General features: G+C 40.1%; 3 protein-coding genes across 4 annotated transcripts in view; 2 read left to right on the top strand and 1 right to left on the bottom strand.

The window, feature by feature from the left end:
- Positions 1-30: 30 nt before the first annotated feature.
- On the top strand, positions 31-2,206 carry LOC118419421. Its single transcript, XM_035825789.1, has 5 exons — positions 31-190; positions 490-1,308; positions 1,468-1,638; positions 1,968-2,095; positions 2,201-2,206. The coding sequence occupies exons 1-5, from the start codon at positions 55-57 to the stop codon at positions 2,204-2,206; spliced, it is 1,260 nt and encodes a 419-aa protein (XP_035681682.1). The 5' UTR covers positions 31-54.
- A 223-nt stretch (positions 2,207-2,429) lies between these two features.
- Positions 2,430-10,827, top strand: LOC118420276. Of its 2 annotated transcripts, XM_035827005.1 has the most exons (15): positions 2,430-2,621; positions 2,886-3,051; positions 3,502-3,654; positions 4,066-4,249; positions 4,498-4,699; positions 5,128-5,244; positions 5,663-5,878; positions 6,364-6,589; positions 7,004-7,094; positions 7,553-7,679; positions 8,245-8,360; positions 8,546-8,753; positions 9,251-9,418; positions 9,999-10,196; positions 10,494-10,827. In XM_035827005.1, exons 1-15 carry the CDS (start codon positions 2,453-2,455, stop codon positions 10,544-10,546), a joined length of 2,394 nt encoding a protein of 797 aa, XP_035682898.1. In that variant the 5' UTR covers positions 2,430-2,452; the 3' UTR covers positions 10,547-10,827. The 2 variants fall into 2 exon arrangements, with proteins under 2 accessions (XP_035682898.1, XP_035682899.1); XM_035827006.1 differs by lacking the exons at positions 9,999-10,196; positions 10,494-10,827 and having other exon boundaries at positions 8,546-8,766; positions 9,251-9,387.
- A 1,448-nt stretch (positions 10,828-12,275) lies between these two features.
- Positions 12,276-20,364, bottom strand: part of LOC118419637 (tafazzin-like) — an 8,576-nt gene continuing 487 nt past the window's right edge. The window contains exons 2-10 of the mRNA XM_035826119.1: positions 18,097-18,225; positions 17,578-17,623; positions 17,188-17,273; positions 16,801-16,881; positions 15,283-15,324; positions 14,924-14,986; positions 14,525-14,577; positions 14,009-14,086; positions 12,276-13,624 (exon numbers count right to left, since the gene is read on the bottom strand). Of these exons, the coding sequence (XP_035682012.1) occupies positions 13,526-13,624; positions 14,009-14,086; positions 14,525-14,577; positions 14,924-14,986; positions 15,283-15,324; positions 16,801-16,881; positions 17,188-17,273; positions 17,578-17,623; positions 18,097-18,225 (677 nt within the window). The 3' untranslated portion in view covers positions 12,276-13,525. The remainder of the gene's footprint in view (positions 13,625-14,008; positions 14,087-14,524; positions 14,578-14,923; positions 14,987-15,282; positions 15,325-16,800; positions 16,882-17,187; positions 17,274-17,577; positions 17,624-18,096; positions 18,226-20,364) is intronic.

Below are 20,364 nucleotides of genomic sequence, written 5' to 3'. Positions count from 1 at the left end.
TTGAGTTCCCCTTTAAGAATGCACTTGTTGCACTGTGGCCATTTCTCAGGGCAAATGATCTTCCAGACCAACATCGTGCTTAGGAGCCCCAGCAGTGTGGCAGGGCTGATCAACAGCATGGACTTACCTCGGTTTGCTGCGGACATCTTGTGGAAAAGTGTGGAGAACCTGAGAACCGATCTTCCATCTGGTATGTTAGTATCAATGTATTTCTGCCAGACAAGAGTTCATAGATGAGACATTTTAAAGACAGCCCCCCCCCCCCCAACTCTGTTGGTGTTGCAACACTACTTTTGAATGTTAGGGAAAGTTTATAATTATGATAAAACCAAAACCTTTCCAATGAATTTTGCAATTGAAAATACAGTTCCTAGACACCCTTCCAAAGGAGTTATGTGTTGTTTTTGTTATTAAAGAAAAAGTCCATTTCAGTTACAGCTGAAGATCTAGTCTGATAGTTTTAATTTGTTGTTTTCTTCATTATTACAGATATCATGGTGATTACTGGGGTGAAGACATTTGAAGATCTCTTCATCTGCGAGTCACCTTTCAAAGTGGATGGTTTTGTGGATGGTGTGGACTTGACTGACCTCTACTACAACAGTGTAGGATCCCACCAGCCAGACAACGTCCCAGAGAATGTTCTTATTGTCGGCCATTCTTACTTCTCAGCAAGTCTGTCATCTGACTGTGAGTGTTTCTGGACAGACTTTACCTTTACCAATGCGCCTGCGAATCTCAAGTCCAGCCTGTATTTTGCCAGTAATGTCTCTGTCTCAGATGACGTCTCCGTGGAAGGTTTTGTGAATGGTGCAGATATGAACGAAACATTAATGGATGCCCTTGTCACCACTGGACCCCAGCTTGTCACTGGCTCCAAAGTGTTTGTTGATGTAGTCACCTTGACGGAGCTGCATGTTGATGGAACAGTGGATGGAGTGCATATTCCTGAGGATGTGATGACTGTCGACACTACACAATACTGCACTGGGGTGCAAACATTCCAACATGATGTACCCCTGTCCATCCTGGAAGCTGGACGGTTAAGTGCAAATGAAGTGGCAGACTGTAACTTAACAGACCTGTTGCTGAACACACTGTTCATACATGGGCACCAGACTGTACCAGGGAGGAAGACCTTTGCAGACGGTCTTGACATCTTGGCAGATCTGACGGTGATGGGACTGATTGATGGACTGATGGAGCTACAAAATGTAACAAGTGATGCTGTGAGGAAGGATGGTTCTGTGACCGTGGCAGCAAAACAAGTGTTTATGGACGTCTCCATTTGGAACATATCTGTGACAGGCAAGCATTGAGAAAAACTTCTTTAACTGACATTTGATTAGGGGATATAAAGGTTAGACATCCAGGTATTAAGATACATGACAAATGATATACTCAAGCAACTGAATTGAATAAGTATACTTGTAAATGTCACTGATTCTATACAATAATTCTAACCAGGACTGGTGGCTGGAGTGGACATATCTGACCTGAGTGTCGACAGGGTGATGATCCAGTATATGAACCAGACCATACATGGAGACTGGACCCTTCTACAGAACGTCTCCATGACAACCCTCACTCTCTGGGGGTTACTGAATGGAGTTGATGTTCTACAGTTGGATCAGGAAGGTTGTTGATTTAACAGTTCTGTTACAAGAGTGTCAATTGTTATACTAGTAATGCCTGATGTCAGTACCAATCCCTGTGTTTCTGAAATAGTTGAATGTTTCATTTTGACCAGATTTTTATCTTGAATATTCTTAGCCATGTTTGGGATTGTGTTCTCGCAAAAGCGCCACCTATATCGGCTGATATAGCAGCAAGAAGCAGAACTCCAGGTAGAAGCTCTGAGGAAGATGTCTGATAGGTATTGAAACGTCAGCAGGTAACAGAGTATTAACTGGTTGTGTAAAAGAAAACTCTTATGCTTGTAAGCGATGTTATTTAATTCCTTCCAGCTGTGAGAGTGACAGACACAGATTACACAGGCCTGGTTTTTAAGGACGTCATCAGTGAGGGAAACATCACTCTCTATGCAGGGGGGCTGACAGATGGAGTGGATCTGTCCGAGGACTTGGATGGAGAGGTTAGAATTAGTCAAGTCATTGTCTGGAAAACTAAACTGCAACCAGAGGAATGTTTTACATTATGCTTAGCCTCTATACTTACATGTACTTGATACTTTCTACAGACCTGATGAGGTCTCCTCAACTATAAGTCAGTGGCCTGTGTCAAGGTTTTTTCATCTCTTCTGCACTATCCTATGTCACTCTTTGTGGTCCTGAACCAGTTCTGCATTATGTTGACAATAAAACAAAGGTCTCTATATTGCACGGACACTAAGACTAAGTTACTGTGCTTGGCTTGTAGATACAGTTGAAAATTTGTAAGATTTTTTTTTGCTTCTCATTTGCAGATAATCTCTGGACAGAAGACTTTCCTGATGCCTGTCCATGTGCAGGGTAGTGTCATCTTACAGATCGGCCTGATAGATGAGGTGAACTTGTCCCAGTTGGCAGACAACACCGTGGACACCTGGTCTGATCAGGTCATCACTGCAGCCAAGACCATCCATGGAAATGTGCACTTCTCAGGGGACCTTGTTGTCCAAGGTGAGGAAACTTTCGTCTTGAGCCTTTATCTTTTGTATAGCCAGTATAACCACCCTTCAGCATAATAGACTAGCTTCTGTATAGCCAGTATCACCACCTTTCAACATAGTACGTCCAGCTTTTGAGGCATGCGGAAAGGCAGCAGCCAAGTTAGATACAGTACATGTTACCAATCGAAAGATAACGTCATATCTTTAAAATGGTTTATTTACACACAAACCATAGCATGCTTGTTAACATGGATCATACTCTTCCTCCCACCAGGCTTCTTGAATGGGATACTTGTTGATGAATTCAGAAATGGAGCTGTGACCTTGATTGGAGATCACATCATCTCTGACCAGAAAAGATTCCAGGATGTCATCATTACTGAGCTGTCTGTCACAGGGACAGTGACTGGAGTTCGTCTAGAAGATGTGAACTCACAAAGGTCAGCTATGAGTGGTTTCATCACCAGAAGGTTGGCAAATTTGAAATTGGCAGAGACTTGAGCATATTTTTCACCCAAAAATATATCTCGTTGCATTGGACAGGGCTCAGGGACCTACAGGCATGGGCCGTCTCTGGAAATCACACTTTGATTGAAAGTACACCAGGCACGCTACTGACAAAAATGTCATTTAGAGCTCATGGACAAGTTGGGCGATCAATCTTCCTGCTGTTTGAGAGGGGCATCGCTCACAGAATGAGGACTATTGGGGGTGTGCACAATGGGATTTTGGCTTTATTGATAAGGGACTAAATGACACCTCATAGTAGTCAAGATTGCCAGGTATGCAAAAATGCATATTAATAAGATTAAGGTACATATATCTGGTTGGTATATCTTGATGATCCTCAACCTGACGACAATCATGATATAGTCAGTCTGTCATTATAGGGTAACATTGAACAGGACAACACAGATCACAGGCAGGAAACTCCTTACCTCTTCAACTGTGATAAGGAGTCATCTGACAACGTCTGGGGTTGTAATGTCAGGACTCCTCACTGGGCTGGATGTTACTGTCTTCAGCTCTGCCATCCTGAGGAGGTAAACATTGACTATTTGGTCATGCACAGTGTTGCTTAATTCAGCTAGATGTCTTGAATTCTTTATGATACAATTATAAACTTTATAGCCGCAAACAAAAAGAAAGCGCTTACCAACAAGCTTTCAATCAGTCCTCTGATCCTTTTCAAGTTGTAATGACCCAAAGCCTATGCCATACATCAAGACCGGAAGTGTGGCGTCAGCAAACTGTATAAGGTGTTTGGAAGTCGGTATTGGCCCCCATCTTGGTTGAGGTCTTGACTTCTTTCTTTCAAAATGTATGCATGTCACAGTCAAGAAGAGAAACATTACTTTGTAAAAAAAGCTGTCTTCAGTAGTTACGAAGGGGTTTCAATTCTTTACCTTTGCCTCTAATACATGTTGACATTTGAATGTTCCCTACATGTACAGGTCCAGTACTCAAGTGATCAATGGTCTATCCACCTGGCAGTGTGTAGTCCGAGCAGAAAGTCTCCAGCTCGGGGGCACTCTTAACAGTGTTGACCCTCAGGAGATCTGGCTGACTTCAATACCCACCCTTACCGTACAGGGAAAGGCCTTCAGCTCCCCTCTCAAGATCTTTGGTGATATTGAGGTGTGCCGTTTAAGTAGTGTCAAATTCTCGCTTATTAAATAATAGGATGTTCAATTTTTAGATTTTAGGCACGTTAAGCTTTCAGTCCAGGGAATGTCTCAATTTTTTTTAAATGCTGAAATCACACTCTCATACAGCTAAACATTTGTAAAGCGTATGTCAAACAGCAGTGGAGTCTGAATAAATGATATCTATGAAGCACATGATACAGACGTTGCTTTTCCCTCCTGACCCTCCTGGTGCCACAGTTAAGTCCAGACAAGACCGTGAATGGAGTGGACGTGTCCGAGTGGGAACACCTGTCTGTGCTGACGGATGGAGGAGGACAGGTGAATGGACTGGTGACCGCTGACTCAGTCCACCTGAGGGCCAGTCTGCGGGTCACTGGGTCCATAGATGGTGTTGACGTCAGCATGATGATGAGGGTCAAGGGTGATCAGGTCATCACTGGTAAGTCAAGAAGATGATGTAGATGATGTATAGCTGACACATGTATAACTGCCCTTAGACGTAACACACTGTCATCGCAGGCAACTGGTGTAGCAGCTGGGTATATTACACTGAATACCCTGTCTCACCTAACCTTTACACATCTAGCTGCAAGTGTGTTATCTAGTGAGGAAGCCTCTACTGTACTTGGTAGGAGTGAGTTTAACTCTACAATAATTCTAGGATTCAACTCAACAATTATAGTTTTTTGATCAAATGCCTCAATCTTGGGTCAATATCTCTGGCCTGACTATCATACAATTAGAACTTCCATCTATTGTCTCTGCACCATTGTCTTCTGTACATGGTGCACCAATGCCTTCACACTGCATTTCTGCATTATTGCAATTTCAAGCATTAACATGTACAGTGCCTCTTTCCACATGCAGGGAGGAAGACATTTGTTAAAAATGTGGTCATTTCAAACCATGCTAGCCTTTCAATACATGGCTTATTCAACAACTTGAACATGAAGACCCTAATGCAAGAAGCCCTGAAACATGACAGTAAGTTCAGATTTGGAGAATACGATACGATACAAAATGATCCCAATATCATTTTCAGCTTCTTTATAGTTTTAGTGCATTTTTAGTCACTGTGATTCAAGTATTGTTGAGAGTCCTCTTAACAGTAACAGTTCAATTACAGTACATGGGAAGATTGAGACCTGAAACATCCCTGCAAAGTGTATTGGATATTTGTGTAGTTTATGTGGCAACTTTGAAAAGTAACCAGAAGGGGATTGTGGAAAAGGTTCTTAGGTCCTGAATAGGTTTTGTTCTCTTTTTTTTGTGTGACAATAGACACTAATTTTAGCATATTGCCTTAGAATTTAGATGTGCAAGTGTTCTTAAGATAGATTGTTCAGAATTTTAAAGGTATTCCTCCAGTATGTAAATGAAGTAACTGAAATCTTGTTTTCAGGTAATGCTTTCCAAACACCAACTCATGTGTATGGGGATGTGTCAGTCCACGGGCGGGTGACCTTCAGCATGCCTGCGGGCATGTTTGATCCTGAGGGTCTGCGTGAGCACCATCGGCAGCTGGTGCAGATGTACACAGATGTGTCGCAGTACGTGCCACTTCACAACAACCACACCTGCCAGGCAGTCAACTCACTCAACACTTTCTTGTCGTCAGGTATCTCTCTACTTCTCTCACCTTCGTTATTCAGACCTGAGAAGCTTCTGAATTAGTTAAGGTCACCAGGGATAAGGCAAATTTAAAGATTTTTAAAGGGATATGTTGAAGAATATTACAGAACAAAACATTAAAACAAAGTCAATGTTTTTTGTACAGAACCTACAAACTTCTGGTAGAATGTGTATCACAGATGTCAGAATACACCTTCAATGGTGTAACCAGTAACTGTCTCAGTGGACTAGATCCTGCATTTACACTTTTAAGATAGACTTACTGCTGTAGTCATTTACCATAGATTCTCATCTTGCTCTACTTTAAGCCATCCAGCATATTTAAGGCTAGAATGCATTTACCCTACATAACTATTTGACACAATTCCTTTAACCATACCTGATCTTTGACCTCCAGTTTGCTTTTTGAGCAGTTTGTTCAATCTGTACAATGTCATGTTTGAGCTTCACCTGATCATGATGTTTCCTCAGCCTTCAGGTTGCCTGTTCAGTACTTTGAGATGCAGGTCCTATTTGATGAGGACAGTATATCCGTGCATGGGTTTGGGCACCGGAGGCAGCAGTATGTTATGGTGTGTGGCTGTCAGTCACTTACCGTTTATCAGATGACATCGTCAGCAGAGCAGCCCCTCATCGCCGTCTACCAGAGTGCTTTCAGCCCAACGGTTCATATCACTTCATACGTCTTTGCCAATAGGTCAGCTGCAAAACATACATTCCAACATCACAGGATTAGGAAATGGCAGAAATAAATTTAAGTGGACACTTTTGATTTGTATACTGAATTGGATTTGATCTGTTGTATGAAGTTAATGGCAACATTTAATTAAATGAACATTTTATGTGGTAGATAATTTACTGTGATGGCCTTAACAATCGCAAAGCCAGAAATTTACTAGGAATTCTAGTCTACAGATGGGTAAAATTGCAATGGGACTGATCTACATGTAGATGTTGTCTTACCAAGTACATGACATTGTACACTTTTGGGGTGTCACAGTTGAAGATCTGTTGTACACAAACTGATGCACTGTTTGTGATATACACAGCAGATTCTTGCCATGTAATATAACTAAGTGAATAAGAATTCAGGACTGATGTTTCCCTGCAGGACATTCATAGTAACATCACATGATAAGGACAACTGGTACCCTTCTGTCTGTACAGCAGTAGCAGATAGCAGCTTATCTGCCCACAGTACTGTAAGTGTCCTTCTGTTTTTTTAAGCTTAAGGAGGAAGAAAGAAGGAGGTTGTAGATATGTGCCTTTAAATGAAACAATAACAAAAGGCCAAGTAGAGTGATGATACTTGAAAATTCACTTTAGACCATATCTAATGTCATTTGAATACAAATTTCAAGCATACCCACAACTTGTTACATTTAGAATACAGTTGGACTTGTCTAAGAGGACCACCCATGGGACCTGGAGAATTTGGTTGTCTTAATTAAACAAGTGATGAAAAGTGGTCTTCTTATGTAGTGAGATAGATATTGAGAGACAACATTTTTACATACATGTACATTAAAATAGACCTGCAAAGAACTGGCCACTAACTGGTTTAATTTCCCATCTACTTGCAACACATTATAATAGGCATTTTGGCAGCACAACAGCAAGTTATTTAAGTATGTTGACAATGTCGGTTTATATTCTGCAGATCTATGAGTGGTCAGGAGAGAGACTGCTGCCTGTACAGACTATTGTGAGACCACCTGGTCGGTGGGGGAGGGGCATATCAGTGGAGCCTTTCCAGGATGGACCATTCCATTATCTCCTCATCACAGGTACAGAACTTTGGATCATAAATAGAAATAGGGATTGGTTCCTTCCAGGCACAGGGGAACTTTTTTTTTCAAAATCAGTAAAAAGTAAAGCAAATCCAAGAACCAACTGTTTAAAGGACTCCATTAAAGACAGGCACAAGTTTGGGGAAAGTTTTTTTAACACAAAGAAGAAAGATAGTTCATGTATGATGTGTTCTTGCAGCAAACAAAGCCCAAAACAAAAATCATGGTGAACGGCTCTTTCCATGGTGCTGATCACCTGGCTGTTGTATTATCAGTGGACAAACCCATAAACAGAGCACAATGTTGCAGAAAACTACATTATAGTCTATAGAATAAAAGTCAGCTGTATAGGAGACATTTCTGAATGTTTCTTACAATCAACATTGTTGTTCTAATGTTTCAGTGTACCAGCGCCGGCTGAGCTTCATCACAATGCATGTGTTACAAAACTGAAGTTAATGAGGGTTTGTGAGAGTTTATAAATCTGTGATATCTAGAGTTCACTCTTGCACACCAAGGCTAGTACATGCATGTTAATGTAGACAATGTATGTTTCTCACAGGGGAGGCTGGGAGAGAGGCCCTTGTGTACCGCTCTACGGCTCTTAGGTATAGTCTGATAAATGGATTAAGATTGGGAGGACTACACCAAGTGACCACAGTTCAGTACAGAGGAAAGGTATATATGTTTCAGAAAAAAATTGTAAAAAAATGTAGCAGTGAATTCAATTTTGCACTAACTTGTACGTAATTTCCTGATGTCCAAGTTTATGGTTACTGTCACTAACTGTACATCTCATTGTCATAATTTATACGTTTGTTATCCTTATATTAGATCTTTTTTCCCTTTTTTCCCACCCACAGACTTTTGCATCTGTCTCTAAGAGTGGTGCCCCCAAGGCCCGTGCACCTTTTACAGCTGACATTTACCAATGGCGCCCGCGGATCCAGCGGTTCACGCCGATCGCCATGATGAACAAGCGCGGCATTCTGGAGTCTCGACTGTTTGTCGAGGATGACAACCTGTACCTTGTCCTGCTGACCCGGGTCACTTCCCTGGCTCACGGAACAAGTTAGTCTGACTGGTGACAAAGACTTAGTCAGCAACTTGGAGCTAATGATTACTGTAAATCTTGAAATGTTGACAGAGGTTTTATTGTTGCGATGACCTCTCCAACTCTTCATGACGCTGCAAATATGTGTTTTTAATACATTGCTACAGTACTGTACTACAGAATTGTTTCAATCGCAAACTTGAAACATCACTAAAACTTCTTTTCTCCTATTATCGCTGGTAAAGTCCCAGCAAAAGGAATATATAGGGCAATTGCTGTCGAAATTGAGGTCAACAGAGTTACTGCCAAAACAAAAGGCAGCCGCTCCAGACACTTGTGATTTAGCCCCCCTATTGTAAGCTTCTTGCAATTCAGCCCTTTGCTTCAAACAGTGAGTCCTCAGCCCACCCAGTTAATGAAATAGTAAATAATAAAAGAATAATTTACAGTATTGCTCTTCAGGTTGTACAGAGGCTCTGCTACGAAACCCGTGACAAACTATTTCTATCTGCAGGAAGTCAATTCTCAGTTTACCAGTCCAGAACGAGGAATCGTTTTGTCCGTCAGCAGCAGGAGAGCCTGCCCAGCACAGCGCAGGACATCCAGGTCATCACAGCTGCGGGGGTCACCTATCTGTGTGTGACAGTGGAGGGGGTCAAGCTCATGCTCTATAGTTGGAAAGGTATTTGTGTTACCACTAGGTAGAACAATTGTGGTTCAATTTTTCCATTAATGATCCTAGCATGAAAGTTCATCTGAGCTAGTAAGGTACTGTGTGAGGAAATGAATTGTCGAACGAAAAAATTTCCAATTTATGAGTTGGGGAGCAGGTTATTTCTTTAGAATAGTAATGATCTTGTGCAGGGGCCACCAGGTGCACAGGTATGACAAGACCTCTCCTACTAATAGTACTATTCATATTCTATGACATATCTAGCCTATTCTTCCTTGAATTCACATAAATTGTGCAAGTTACGATGGGATTTTTTTCAGTGAATAAATAACGGAGTCATCAAGCTCCTGATTTTATTTGCAAGGGAGTCAGTGTAGCAGTAATGATTAGAGTAACTCTATAGTTTCTACAAAACCAAACTAGATCTCAGACCAGTTTAGCTCAAATGAACTGAATGAACAGTTCAGCTACTCTTCCACTGGTCATGACAGAAGGCAGATGCAATGTTAACTATGTACAAATAGAACATGCACATCATTGAAAATCCAAATTTTTTATTTTTTTTTACTTTGTCATGTTTCCTGTCCAGGTGGCTCAGGTTTTGTGTTTGACCTGTCTGTGACCTTACCTGGACTGATGAGTGTTGAGATGTTCACCGACAGCAGACAGACCCAGCTGTACGCAGTGGTGCGGACAGACAAGACTCAGGAAACCAAACCTATCATCACAGAAGTGAGGCAGTCTGCAGGGCACACCAGCACTGCAGTACTGTGGGGCATATTTCCAGGTAAGTCTTGTTGGTGGCTGGAGTTGGAAACTTAGCTGTTGATCATAAGATTGCTGACATGTAGCAGATTTTTTATGTTAGGATATCCATGACCGTGCAGTGTAGCAGTTCAAAACGAATGCTATCGATAAGCTATACAGAATCTACAGTTAAAATGTTTTGAATAAGTATTGTTAACTTTTAAACACTCTCCATTTTCACTGCCTAATTTCGTACCTCAAAAACAAAATCTCTATACATATATCAGTAATGAGGACAAGAGAAAATAGATATTACTGACTACCATGCTCGTTGCAGGGGCACCTGTGAAGGAAGTAGGCAATGCTGGATCTACCTGCCATCCAACATAACACCGAAGAGTGGTCATCTGAAAGACTGCAGGACAGCAGAGCCAAATGCTGGTTCAAAGTAAATCCTCAAGGGGCAGGCAAGAAAAGATGGGGAAGGGAGGGTAGGGTATGTGGAAAGAAATTTTGTTGCTCTCCTTTATTTGATTATAGATCACAAAATCACTCACTCAGAATATCAACCAAAATGCTTCTGTTTTGACACCAACACTTAAAGCAAGTCCATACCTTCTAGTTGTTAAAGTTTTTCCATTCATTCCACCATCACACCCAGGGTTGACAATCGCGGCAAAGCCTAACGATATCACCCCTGACAACTCAGCCACAGAATTCGGTTATTAGGGGCGTGGCTTCTAACCAACTGTCAGCCCATTGGAGAGATGGCTTTTTGTTGTCGAAAGCTCGGAAAGGCACCATATAAGGCGACTCATTAATATTCAAGATCAAGATTACAGTACCGGCGTAACGTTTCACAGTACTTTCAGCGTCCAGCCGTCTTTATTTAGGTACCAAATTTAACAGTTGTCTGTTCTGTGGGTATAGGTAACCACGGCATCAATGCATACCGACCTAGCATATGAAGAAAAAAACATTACCGTCACGCAAAGATAAACAGATCTTTGTGCACGCCGTGCCGTACCATGCGTACGCTGTTTGTTCAAAACTTGCAATCCGGTCGCTGATTGGCCTGCGACAAATCAGGCAAGCTCATTAATCTTCATAAGCAAGGCGCCCCTATTAACCGAATTCTTTGGGGTTGTCAGGGGTGATATCGTTAGGCTTTGCCGCGCTTGTCAACCCTGAGTGTGAGGGTGATTCATTCATTCATCTGAGAAACTGGGTATTTTGAGCCTGGGGTTCTGAGAAAGTAACATTGTCAAAACTGCCCCAAAACACCAAATTTGGGACTTTGAGAATCTTGTCTATGTGGACACATATGGCAGGTTTCTTAATGATTGTGTCAATTGGGAAAATTAGATAAGGGACCACCTGTGCACATTTGACTGTGGAATCATTTGCATGTCATTCAGTAGATCAAGGTAATATTATGTCAGATACATTTATACCTAATGAAGATGTCACATTCATGTCAAGTGTTCATAATCATTCTAATGTTGCTCATGTCAAAGTCTTTTTACACGTAACTTTGTCATTGCCTTAATTGAGTAACTTCAGCATGTATGTACAGTCAGCAATCATGGTTTATATATGTCATCTTTGGTGATGGGAGAATTTTCATACAAATTAAATTAAAAAATTAATGTTGAGACAGTCTAAAAGACTAAAAGAAGTAGAAAGCTGTTGAAGTCTTTTTGTGTGAAAATCAGATTCACTATGAAAACAATTTTCTATTGTCAATATTAATAATTCTATGAAATATGGAATTTTGAGAATGTCAGACATAATATATAAATAACAGGCAGCTAGATAAAGGGCATAAGTAAGCCAGATTATATTATGCTTTAGAATTATATAATTGCATTGTCTATCTCTGCACTAATAAGCCTGTCACAAATGCAGGACTTTCCCATGACTGTTAAACCCAACCAAGTGCCACTGGGTTGGGAGTAGCATGGAATCCATCCTGTTCTAGTGCCAGTTTACTGTGTTACGCTGCAGGAGAAGATTGAATGGATCTGTATAATGTAAGAATGCTTTGCTGTGAATTAAATCTATGTCAATCAGCATTCAAGATGGAAACAGTTATTGGGACTCGTTCATTTGTAGTTTTCTCCCAGACATAGACATTAGTACAATTTGCCAGTCAAATCTGAGAGAGCTCCCAAACCTGCGTCAACTTAACATAAAGAACTGAAGCACAAATTGATAAGATAACTAACCAAAAACATTCAAAGGAATTAAATTATAGCGTTTTTATCCCTGTAAATGAATAACAGATTGAATGAAGCTTATATTGGACAGAAATCTGGTATTCTCCCCATTCAATTGTTTCAAAGTGTCTCCATCTACTAAAGCATGTATTTAAGGACGTGCACTATAGACATTCAGAAATTCATATTGACAACAAAGGCAAAACAAGCCACACTCCCTACATTGTATTTAAAATCTATGGAGAATATCATACAATTTAAGACAGATGACAACTACAAATCATCTGACAAATTCTGTATTGAGTCAAGAAACAAAAATCACACAAGAACAAAAGGAATTGTCGCAATTACTACTTCTGTCACTGCTACAAATGTACATGTGTGGCCCATAATACCAGCAATATCGTTTACTGTTGAACAATTGTTAACATTTGCAGAATTGAGCCTGGCAAGATTGACGAGTAGAGCACACTGTAAGATAAAACTATGGCTTCATCCAGGATCCACACATACCCCCCTTGAACAGTCAGCAACCTGGATTTTCAAACATTACTAAAGAAAATAAACAAATACACTGTAGCTTCCTCACTGATCTGAGGCTTGTATGGAACTACAAGACTTAGTGCCAGTGGGAGAATCTTTACATTTTCCATGGGAACTACATTACGCTCTGGTAGATGTACCCTTTGAAATTCATTCATCCAGGAATACTAGTATTACTACACTTAATGAAATTTAACCTCCACTAGCCATGACTGCCCCATGATATTGTTTTCCACAAAGAGAAAGTATGGCAGTAGTTTCACAGCTTGACAAACGGCTCCAACGTGGTTCAAAATTCTTCCCAATTCATCTCAAACTAGTCTCCACCAGAGAAACTACACTGGTTGAAATAGATAAAATTTAGCCAAATACATTGTATGGAAAAATAACTTGCCAGGTGAGTTTGGTCACCATTTGCCAGTGTTTACATACCATCCATACACTTAAGTTACCATTGCTACTGTCTCTCTCCTGGGTAATCATTTACCCTATTTTTCCAAGGTTCTACTATCTATAACCCTTTAGGAAGGCCTGATGGATGTTAGTCTCTATCATTGCCAGGTGTAAAAGCTACTTAATATATTAATTTATATTCCACTGCCCTTCATCAGCTGTCTACAGTCTGGTAATGTAGAGCCTCCGTCTCAGCCTTCAGCCTCACAAACTGGTCCTGGATGTGGTCCGTCAGGACCTTACGTTTCTCCATCTGAAACACACAAATAAACAATCTCAGTGTAAGCGTGACCATAAACTTCTTCAATACACAACCCTCTTTTATTCTTCTGCGGACAATTTAAAGACTAGTCTGTCATCTTCACCTGTGTTTAATGAACAGTTATCTATTGGCACTGCAGATAAAAAATATTTACACACATTGAAGGAAAAATGGCAACAGTAAAAGGGTGACGGCACTCACATAAGCTCTCACAGTAAAATGTTTCTTTACTATCAATGTAAACCGCCTAGCGACACGCAGTCGAACTACAGTAACTGCATAAGGTACTCAAACCAATGGGGTATAATTAGAAACTACACCATGACTATCAGATACTATGGCAGATAGCTGAGCACTCAAGTAAAATATACTTACAGGTGATTTTTGGTCTTTCCTGAGTTGTGTAAGAATACTGTGAAACTGGAATGGCTGACCTACAAGCACTGTCACCCTCTGTAAGATAGACCATCACAAATACAAACATGTACTGTAAGATATATTCAACATTTTGAACAAAATACAAGTAGCTTTACAAAGAAGTGTTTACATGCCAAAAGTTATAAGTTAAACGAACATGCAGATGACTTGTATGAAAAAGATAAAAAATCAACCAATCAATTAATGGTTTATTCATAAAACAGGGATCTTTGAGCCAGAGGCTGAATTTTGTCTCATTGTACATAAAAGAATCAAAATGTTTATCAATCATTCATATATTTTTTTTGGTGCCAAATAGCAGTTACTCAAGCAGCTAGATATTATTTTGTATTTTGACCACATTTCCAAAATCACATCAAGTTGCTTCAGCCAATGCTATTTGGCATATCTTATTACCTGGATGTCTAGACTTCTTCGACATATACTTTTTGTCTATGTCACATGGCTCCTTACCTTCCCAGCCTGGGGGATATAAGGCTTCACATTTGGTAAGACAGAATCCATTCCTGTGGACAGACAAACAGTAAGAAAAGTGTCAACAACCTGTCAGGTTTAGATAGTATTAGCATTGAAATAAGGAAAGTCTGATATAGTTTGCTTCTCTTCCTTTCTTTATAATAGCTAATTGTACATGTAGTTCACATCTAGTAGTGAGATACAGTCAAACCAACAAATGACTAAGGACCACCTGGCCGATGTGACTGCTTTTTGGTGGTCCATTACATAATTTGACGCAAGCATTAAGAATCCTCTCGACAATGACCACTAGTTGGCATAGACCAGATGTTCTTGGTCAGTTTTAACTGTAGATTCAAAGACAAAGATGTACCATTATATGTTACTTGTACTCACCGACATGCCAAATAGGTATAACGATGGGTGTATGCTGACATTCTTCAATTAGTCTTCCCACGCCTTGAAAAACAGAAATACATTACTTTGCATGAGTTTTTTCAGTCATCAGACAGAAATAAAGGTTTGAGTTTGGATAAAAATCAACAAAGTGCTCAAAGAGTTTTGGGTTAGCCCAAGGTTAAAAAATCATGTTCCTTTAGTTAAAGAAAAGGAGACATACACAAAAACGATGCTTAAAAGAGATATTGAAACATAGCAGCAAATAGAATCTCTTAAGCACCTTAAAGTCATTTTGTATGCTGCCTTGCATTGTACTTAATTAGAACGTTTAAGAAGATGTATGTTATATTACTTACCCCACTTCAGCCTTATCATCTCTTTTGTCATGTTCACTTTCCCTAGAAAGGAAGTCAAACATTATTTCATTGTTAATGCAGAGTGCTGTACACGGTACAAGTCAAGGACAAACTGCACTACAGGAATTTGCAAACATAAAACTCAAGTAACAAAAGGTTGTTGAACCATCACATGATAAAGGAAAAGAGGCTTCTCTTATATAGCAAGTCAAACTTCTGCAGGGCTTGAAATACTTTTTTCTTCATATCTGCACTGGTGCAGGTAACATTGAAAACTACCTGCACCAGACAAATTTTACCTGCACCACTATGAATTCAGTAAGTATGGATCATACTAAAATTGTTCAGGAACCATGGCTATTTTTCTTGTATACTTTATGGGTGGTAACAGTCAATGCAGCTAATAACAATCCACTGACATCTACATCATAGAACATACGAGGGTGCTTCAAAAAGTAATGTCACTAGTTATATATCAGGCTCATTTTTTCCTCCAAGAAGATGAAATTTGGCACAAAGGTAAAGGCATATATCCTCTTGAGATTAGAATATCTGAATTTGTTGTTCAAATTTTTATGAGCAACTGAGTTGATTTCTAGATAACCATACCCCTGGAAGTTTGTCAGAAGATCAGTTCCTCTAGATCTGTCCTTCTTACAACTAATGTAGGAAGTCGAAATTTCACCTATATAATAACACATGTCTCTATAGATCACATGCCAATTTTCATTTCTGAACTCCCAATGGTTCATCTTTTACAGCTGCTAGAAAGGAGCGAGTTACTATATTACTGGCAGTTTGATTGATAGCCAAATACGTGGTTTATTTATTAACGGTTTTGTAGAATAATTTTCCATCAACCAAAAGATACGAAACTTGGCACAGTCATTGGTTGTTTAAAGGCAAAGAAGTGTGCAAAGTTTGATTTCTTTCTGTTTATTGAAAAGTCCACTACAGAAACTTTAATCAGCCCACCCCTGATTAACGACACTGATGACCAGGGACATACCTCACTTCACCCAAGGAACGAAAAAAGAAAACATCATTGGATTTCAAAGGTGAACATTGGCATGTGCCTTATGAAGAAGTAGAACTTGATACACGTGCAATTTCAGCTTCATACAATAGCTACAAGCGAGTCAGGGACATTATCAATTGCACATAAATTGAACCTCTAATTTCTTACGACGGGGTAACAAGGGTGTGGTCAGCTAGAACTCAAGTCAGTCACTCATAAAAATATGAACAACAAAGTGAGATATTTCAATCTCAGCAGGAGATATAGCTTTACCTTTGTGCCAAATTTCAACTCATTCGATGAAAAAATGAGCCTGTTATAAAACTAGTGACATTACTTTTTGAAGCGCCCTCGTATATGTACATTTGTATAAAACCTAGTACATGGACCAGTGCAGGCTAGGTGCAGGTAGACACCAAAAATACCTGCACAGATCCAATTTTACCTGTGCTAACCTGCATATGCAGGTGGTATTTGGAGCCCTGTTCTGGGAGTCTTACCTTCTGGAAACATGTGCACCCATCTTCCCTTGTTCAGCTGTTCCACCATAAAATCCACTCCTCTTTGGTACACACCTCCCCCTGGGGTAAAAATTGATACTGATTAGGGAACAACCAGGCTGTATTTCCTTGCACAGGCATCCTATTGTACGCCTATTGCACCAGGTATGTGACTGGGGCTTAACCTAAACTTTATCAATTTTATAACTTGAACTGCTGTGTCCCCTCATGATAAGTTGCATTTCCATCTATTGTTCAAGCTTCTTCAAAGGGTAGACAAATTCACCCCTCCAAAAACATTTCAAAATCACAAGTAAATATTAGATACTAGTATACAATTTGTATACTAGTATTGCACACGGAAATAACAGGCATTCATGCACCTACCTCTCCGCACTGGTATAGTCTGGCCGAGACAGAAGAAAATGGCAAAGGGTTTGTTGGTAAAGCAGATATCTTCAGCTGCAAGAGTCCTGCAACAAAAGGAACAATACATACATGTATGGTTACCCCCTCACTCACTCTACAGTATTACCAGTATGATTCTACTTACATGGATGAGTTTTGGGCCATACTACAGTGTTAATACAAGTGCCACGGAAAATATATCCATGGTTCTTAAATCCTAAACTACACTGCAATGACAGAAGAATTTCGAACAATGATATGTGTAAAACGTTTTAATGTTTTGCACATATCTTTGTTCTGAACTGAATTGACACTTAAAATAAAAGTTCAAGTTTCACTCAAATGTTGACACAAAATGAGATGTCCTACCATCTGATTTGCTTCCTGCTACACAAATACCTCCATTTCAGGATGCCTGCAGGGTGGATTAGAATGGATCATGAGTTACTAAGCAGTACATAATGAGAGAAGGTCTGCAGGTTTATACATGTATGACTACATGTGTATGTGACTATGTATAAGCTGTGTGACACCATACAAATGTTCCAGCATCTTCAACCGATTTTGCTAAAAAACTAGGAAAGATAAATAAAAACATATGCTATTGTACATTGTATTGTATTGTATAGTCTTTCCTTGTCCATTCATGTAAATTTGAACCATGAAAGTTCCTTGTGAATACTAACAACAAACATATCTAAACCTAAGTACATGTACCATGAAAAATAGCGTTACGAGCCAATATAGGGCATTAGCTATTTGTAAAGTTGGCTTTAAAGTTTATCAGGCCATCTTTTCCTCCTGGACTCACTGGTAAGTGAATACTGGCTCAATAAATCCAAAGTCAAAGCTGTTTTGATCTGAGTGAAAGAAGGAGCACTCCCTCACCCCATATGAGAGGGTCGTCCATACAGCAGGCGTGGTTACTGACTGTGATGAGTGGCTGTGACGGGTGGCGCCTCTCCACCGCTTCTGTCAGGACATCCATGTTGTACACCTGTACATCATTCAGCACTCCTGCCAACATACAGGAACAGATCAGAAAAAGGTCATCATCATCATCATCATCGGTCGACGTGATCACACATGTTTGCACATCTTTACACACGACGGGGTTATACCGCCCCTTACGGGGTGACATACCCTTTCGCTGGCTAATTACAAGACGGGGATGTGCCAGGTCTCCCGTCCGGGTGAATAATGTAATTCACCATGTGGCTGATACGAGACAGAGGTTCGCCAGGCCTCCATCCGGGTGATTTGAAGTGAATCACCAACTCTCGACAGAAGGATTTGCACCAACACACACCACACCATCGCACGTGTGGGGGTTCTTTAACGTGCATGGGGTGTGGATCTCCCCATACACGGGACCTCCAGTTAACGTCCTAGCCGAGGGACAGCCCTAGCCGAAGCTAGGTACTCAGAAAGAGGTGATAACAGGCTTACAGCAAGGATATTTTAAGAGCGTATTGTAGAGATTGTAACAATATTTGGTATAAAGTTCAACATCGATTATGGGGTGGAACCTTGGTACTGCAGCAAAACTTTCATTCTTTTTTTTTAATCCTTTGTCCTCACATGTTGTGGTCTTGTTGTTGTATTTTGGTATGGCTTTTGAAATAACGAAAGAAGTGGTGCAGGTCTGGGCCCCCTAGCAGCTTGCTCTGGACATGCGTGGGCATTTTTTTCAAACAAAATTGACCACAGTTAAAAAAAGAGCTGCCTAGTAGGGCTCGAATATACACCACTTTTTCATTAGCCCAAGTCCAGAACAAAAGGTCCCAAAACCCGGTCAAGAATAGCCTGGTATCCAGGCTAGGTCAAGAAGTTTTGCTTTATATTATATTACCACACTGGCAGTGCACAGAATGCTACCAGGCGGTTCATAAACAAGAAATCTTTTTTAAAAAGCTGTGCCTTGCCGCGTATTTTATGTTATTTTGGTAAGTTAGACAAGATTCTACGCTTAAAAAACCCATGTTCCACATGTCGCCCCCCTCCCACCCAAGTTCCTACATGCGGAAAGCTTTGGTGACTTCTCCAGGTGCCAATCCAGTCCCAAATCTTCTTTTCACACAATACAAGCTCTATCAAGGACATTCATAGTCACAAATGCCTTTAAAAGGACTAAACCTGGCTACTAATCCCCTAGTTGATATTGTTCCTATGTGCACCTCTATGTGCACCTCTTACGAGGAACTACTGAGAGCGACACCTAGCAACTTCAGTAGGAAATGCAGCAAAAATCCCCGAGTGTACTAGGGGATATTGGAAATTTATCATAATTTATGTCAGATGAATTATTGGCACATTAAACAGGTTTTGTAAAACTTTTTGACCCACAATGAATATGCATTATTTTTCATTACAAAATAAGTTCCTTCTGATGCAATTTGTGATATATCTTTATATAAACATGGTGAGTTAAAGCGTAGATTTATTACGCTGGACCACATACAGTAACAAACAAAACAATAACTTTATTGCGCAACAATTGTAACAGTTACAATGTATGGCAATGTGAACAACTATATACTAATACAAATAACTAACAACTAATGTAATATAATATAACAGTATAAACAATCTAGTGAGTATCATAAAGCATTATCTCGTTTTTGTAATGAGTTGTAAATAAATTGGCCTACGTAGGCAGATATATGAACAGGACATGATAATATCAAATGGAATACCTCTGACCTAGCATGTGGTAGTACAATTTCGGACTTACATACAATATTTTGAAATAACTTTTGCCGGTCTTCTTCCTAAGTCGGACAATCCATTACAAAATGAAATTCATTTTCTATGTCATTATGGCATGTGGGACAAAGTCTCTCATTGGCTGGTATGTTGTAGTGTCGGCCCTTTTCAATTTGTAAGGTGTGTGCACTAATCCTTAGTCTCGTTAGGTTATTTCTAAACAATTTGTTTTGAACAGATGAAAGATATTTTTCGAAACAGAATTCTTTAAATTGACATGCGTCTAGAAGAGAGTTTTAATACTCGCCTGGAATGTACCATTGTCTAACTAAGCTATGAAACTCGGCAAGGAAAGAAGGGCCTTTGGAAGGGGCTTTGGAAGGGGCTTTGGAAGGGCCGGGTTAAAAGGTCCGTCCATTGATCCATGGATCCATGGAAGAAAGCTGGCAT

This window comes from Branchiostoma floridae, chromosome 7 (assembly GCF_000003815.2).
Source record: "Branchiostoma floridae strain S238N-H82 chromosome 7, Bfl_VNyyK, whole genome shotgun sequence".
Taxonomy (NCBI): Eukaryota; Metazoa; Chordata; class Leptocardii; order Amphioxiformes; family Branchiostomatidae; genus Branchiostoma; species Branchiostoma floridae.
The sequence above is the reverse complement of the archived record's forward strand: the minus strand, read 5'-3'. Positions and strand labels throughout refer to the sequence as shown.

Excerpts from the sequence above, each read along its gene's own strand:
- LOC118419421 (XM_035825789.1), top strand. The coding sequence starts at position 55 with ATGATCTTCCAGACCAACATCGTGCTTAGGAGCCCCAGCAGTGTGGCA. Across the intron at positions 191-489 it reads GAGAACCGATCTTCCATCTG|ATATCATGGTGATTACTGGG; the intron begins GTATGTTAGTAT and ends TCATTATTACAG. Across the intron at positions 1,309-1,467 it reads TTGGAACATATCTGTGACAG|GACTGGTGGCTGGAGTGGAC; the intron begins GCAAGCATTGAG and ends AATTCTAACCAG.
- LOC118420276 (XM_035827005.1), top strand. The coding sequence starts at position 2,453 with ATGCCTGTCCATGTGCAGGGTAGTGTCATCTTACAGATCGGCCTGATA. Across the intron at positions 8,754-9,250 it reads TTCCCTGGCTCACGGAACAA|GAAGTCAATTCTCAGTTTAC; the intron begins GTTAGTCTGACT and ends TTCTATCTGCAG. Across the intron at positions 10,197-10,493 it reads ACTGTGGGGCATATTTCCAG|GGGCACCTGTGAAGGAAGTA; the intron begins GTAAGTCTTGTT and ends TGCTCGTTGCAG.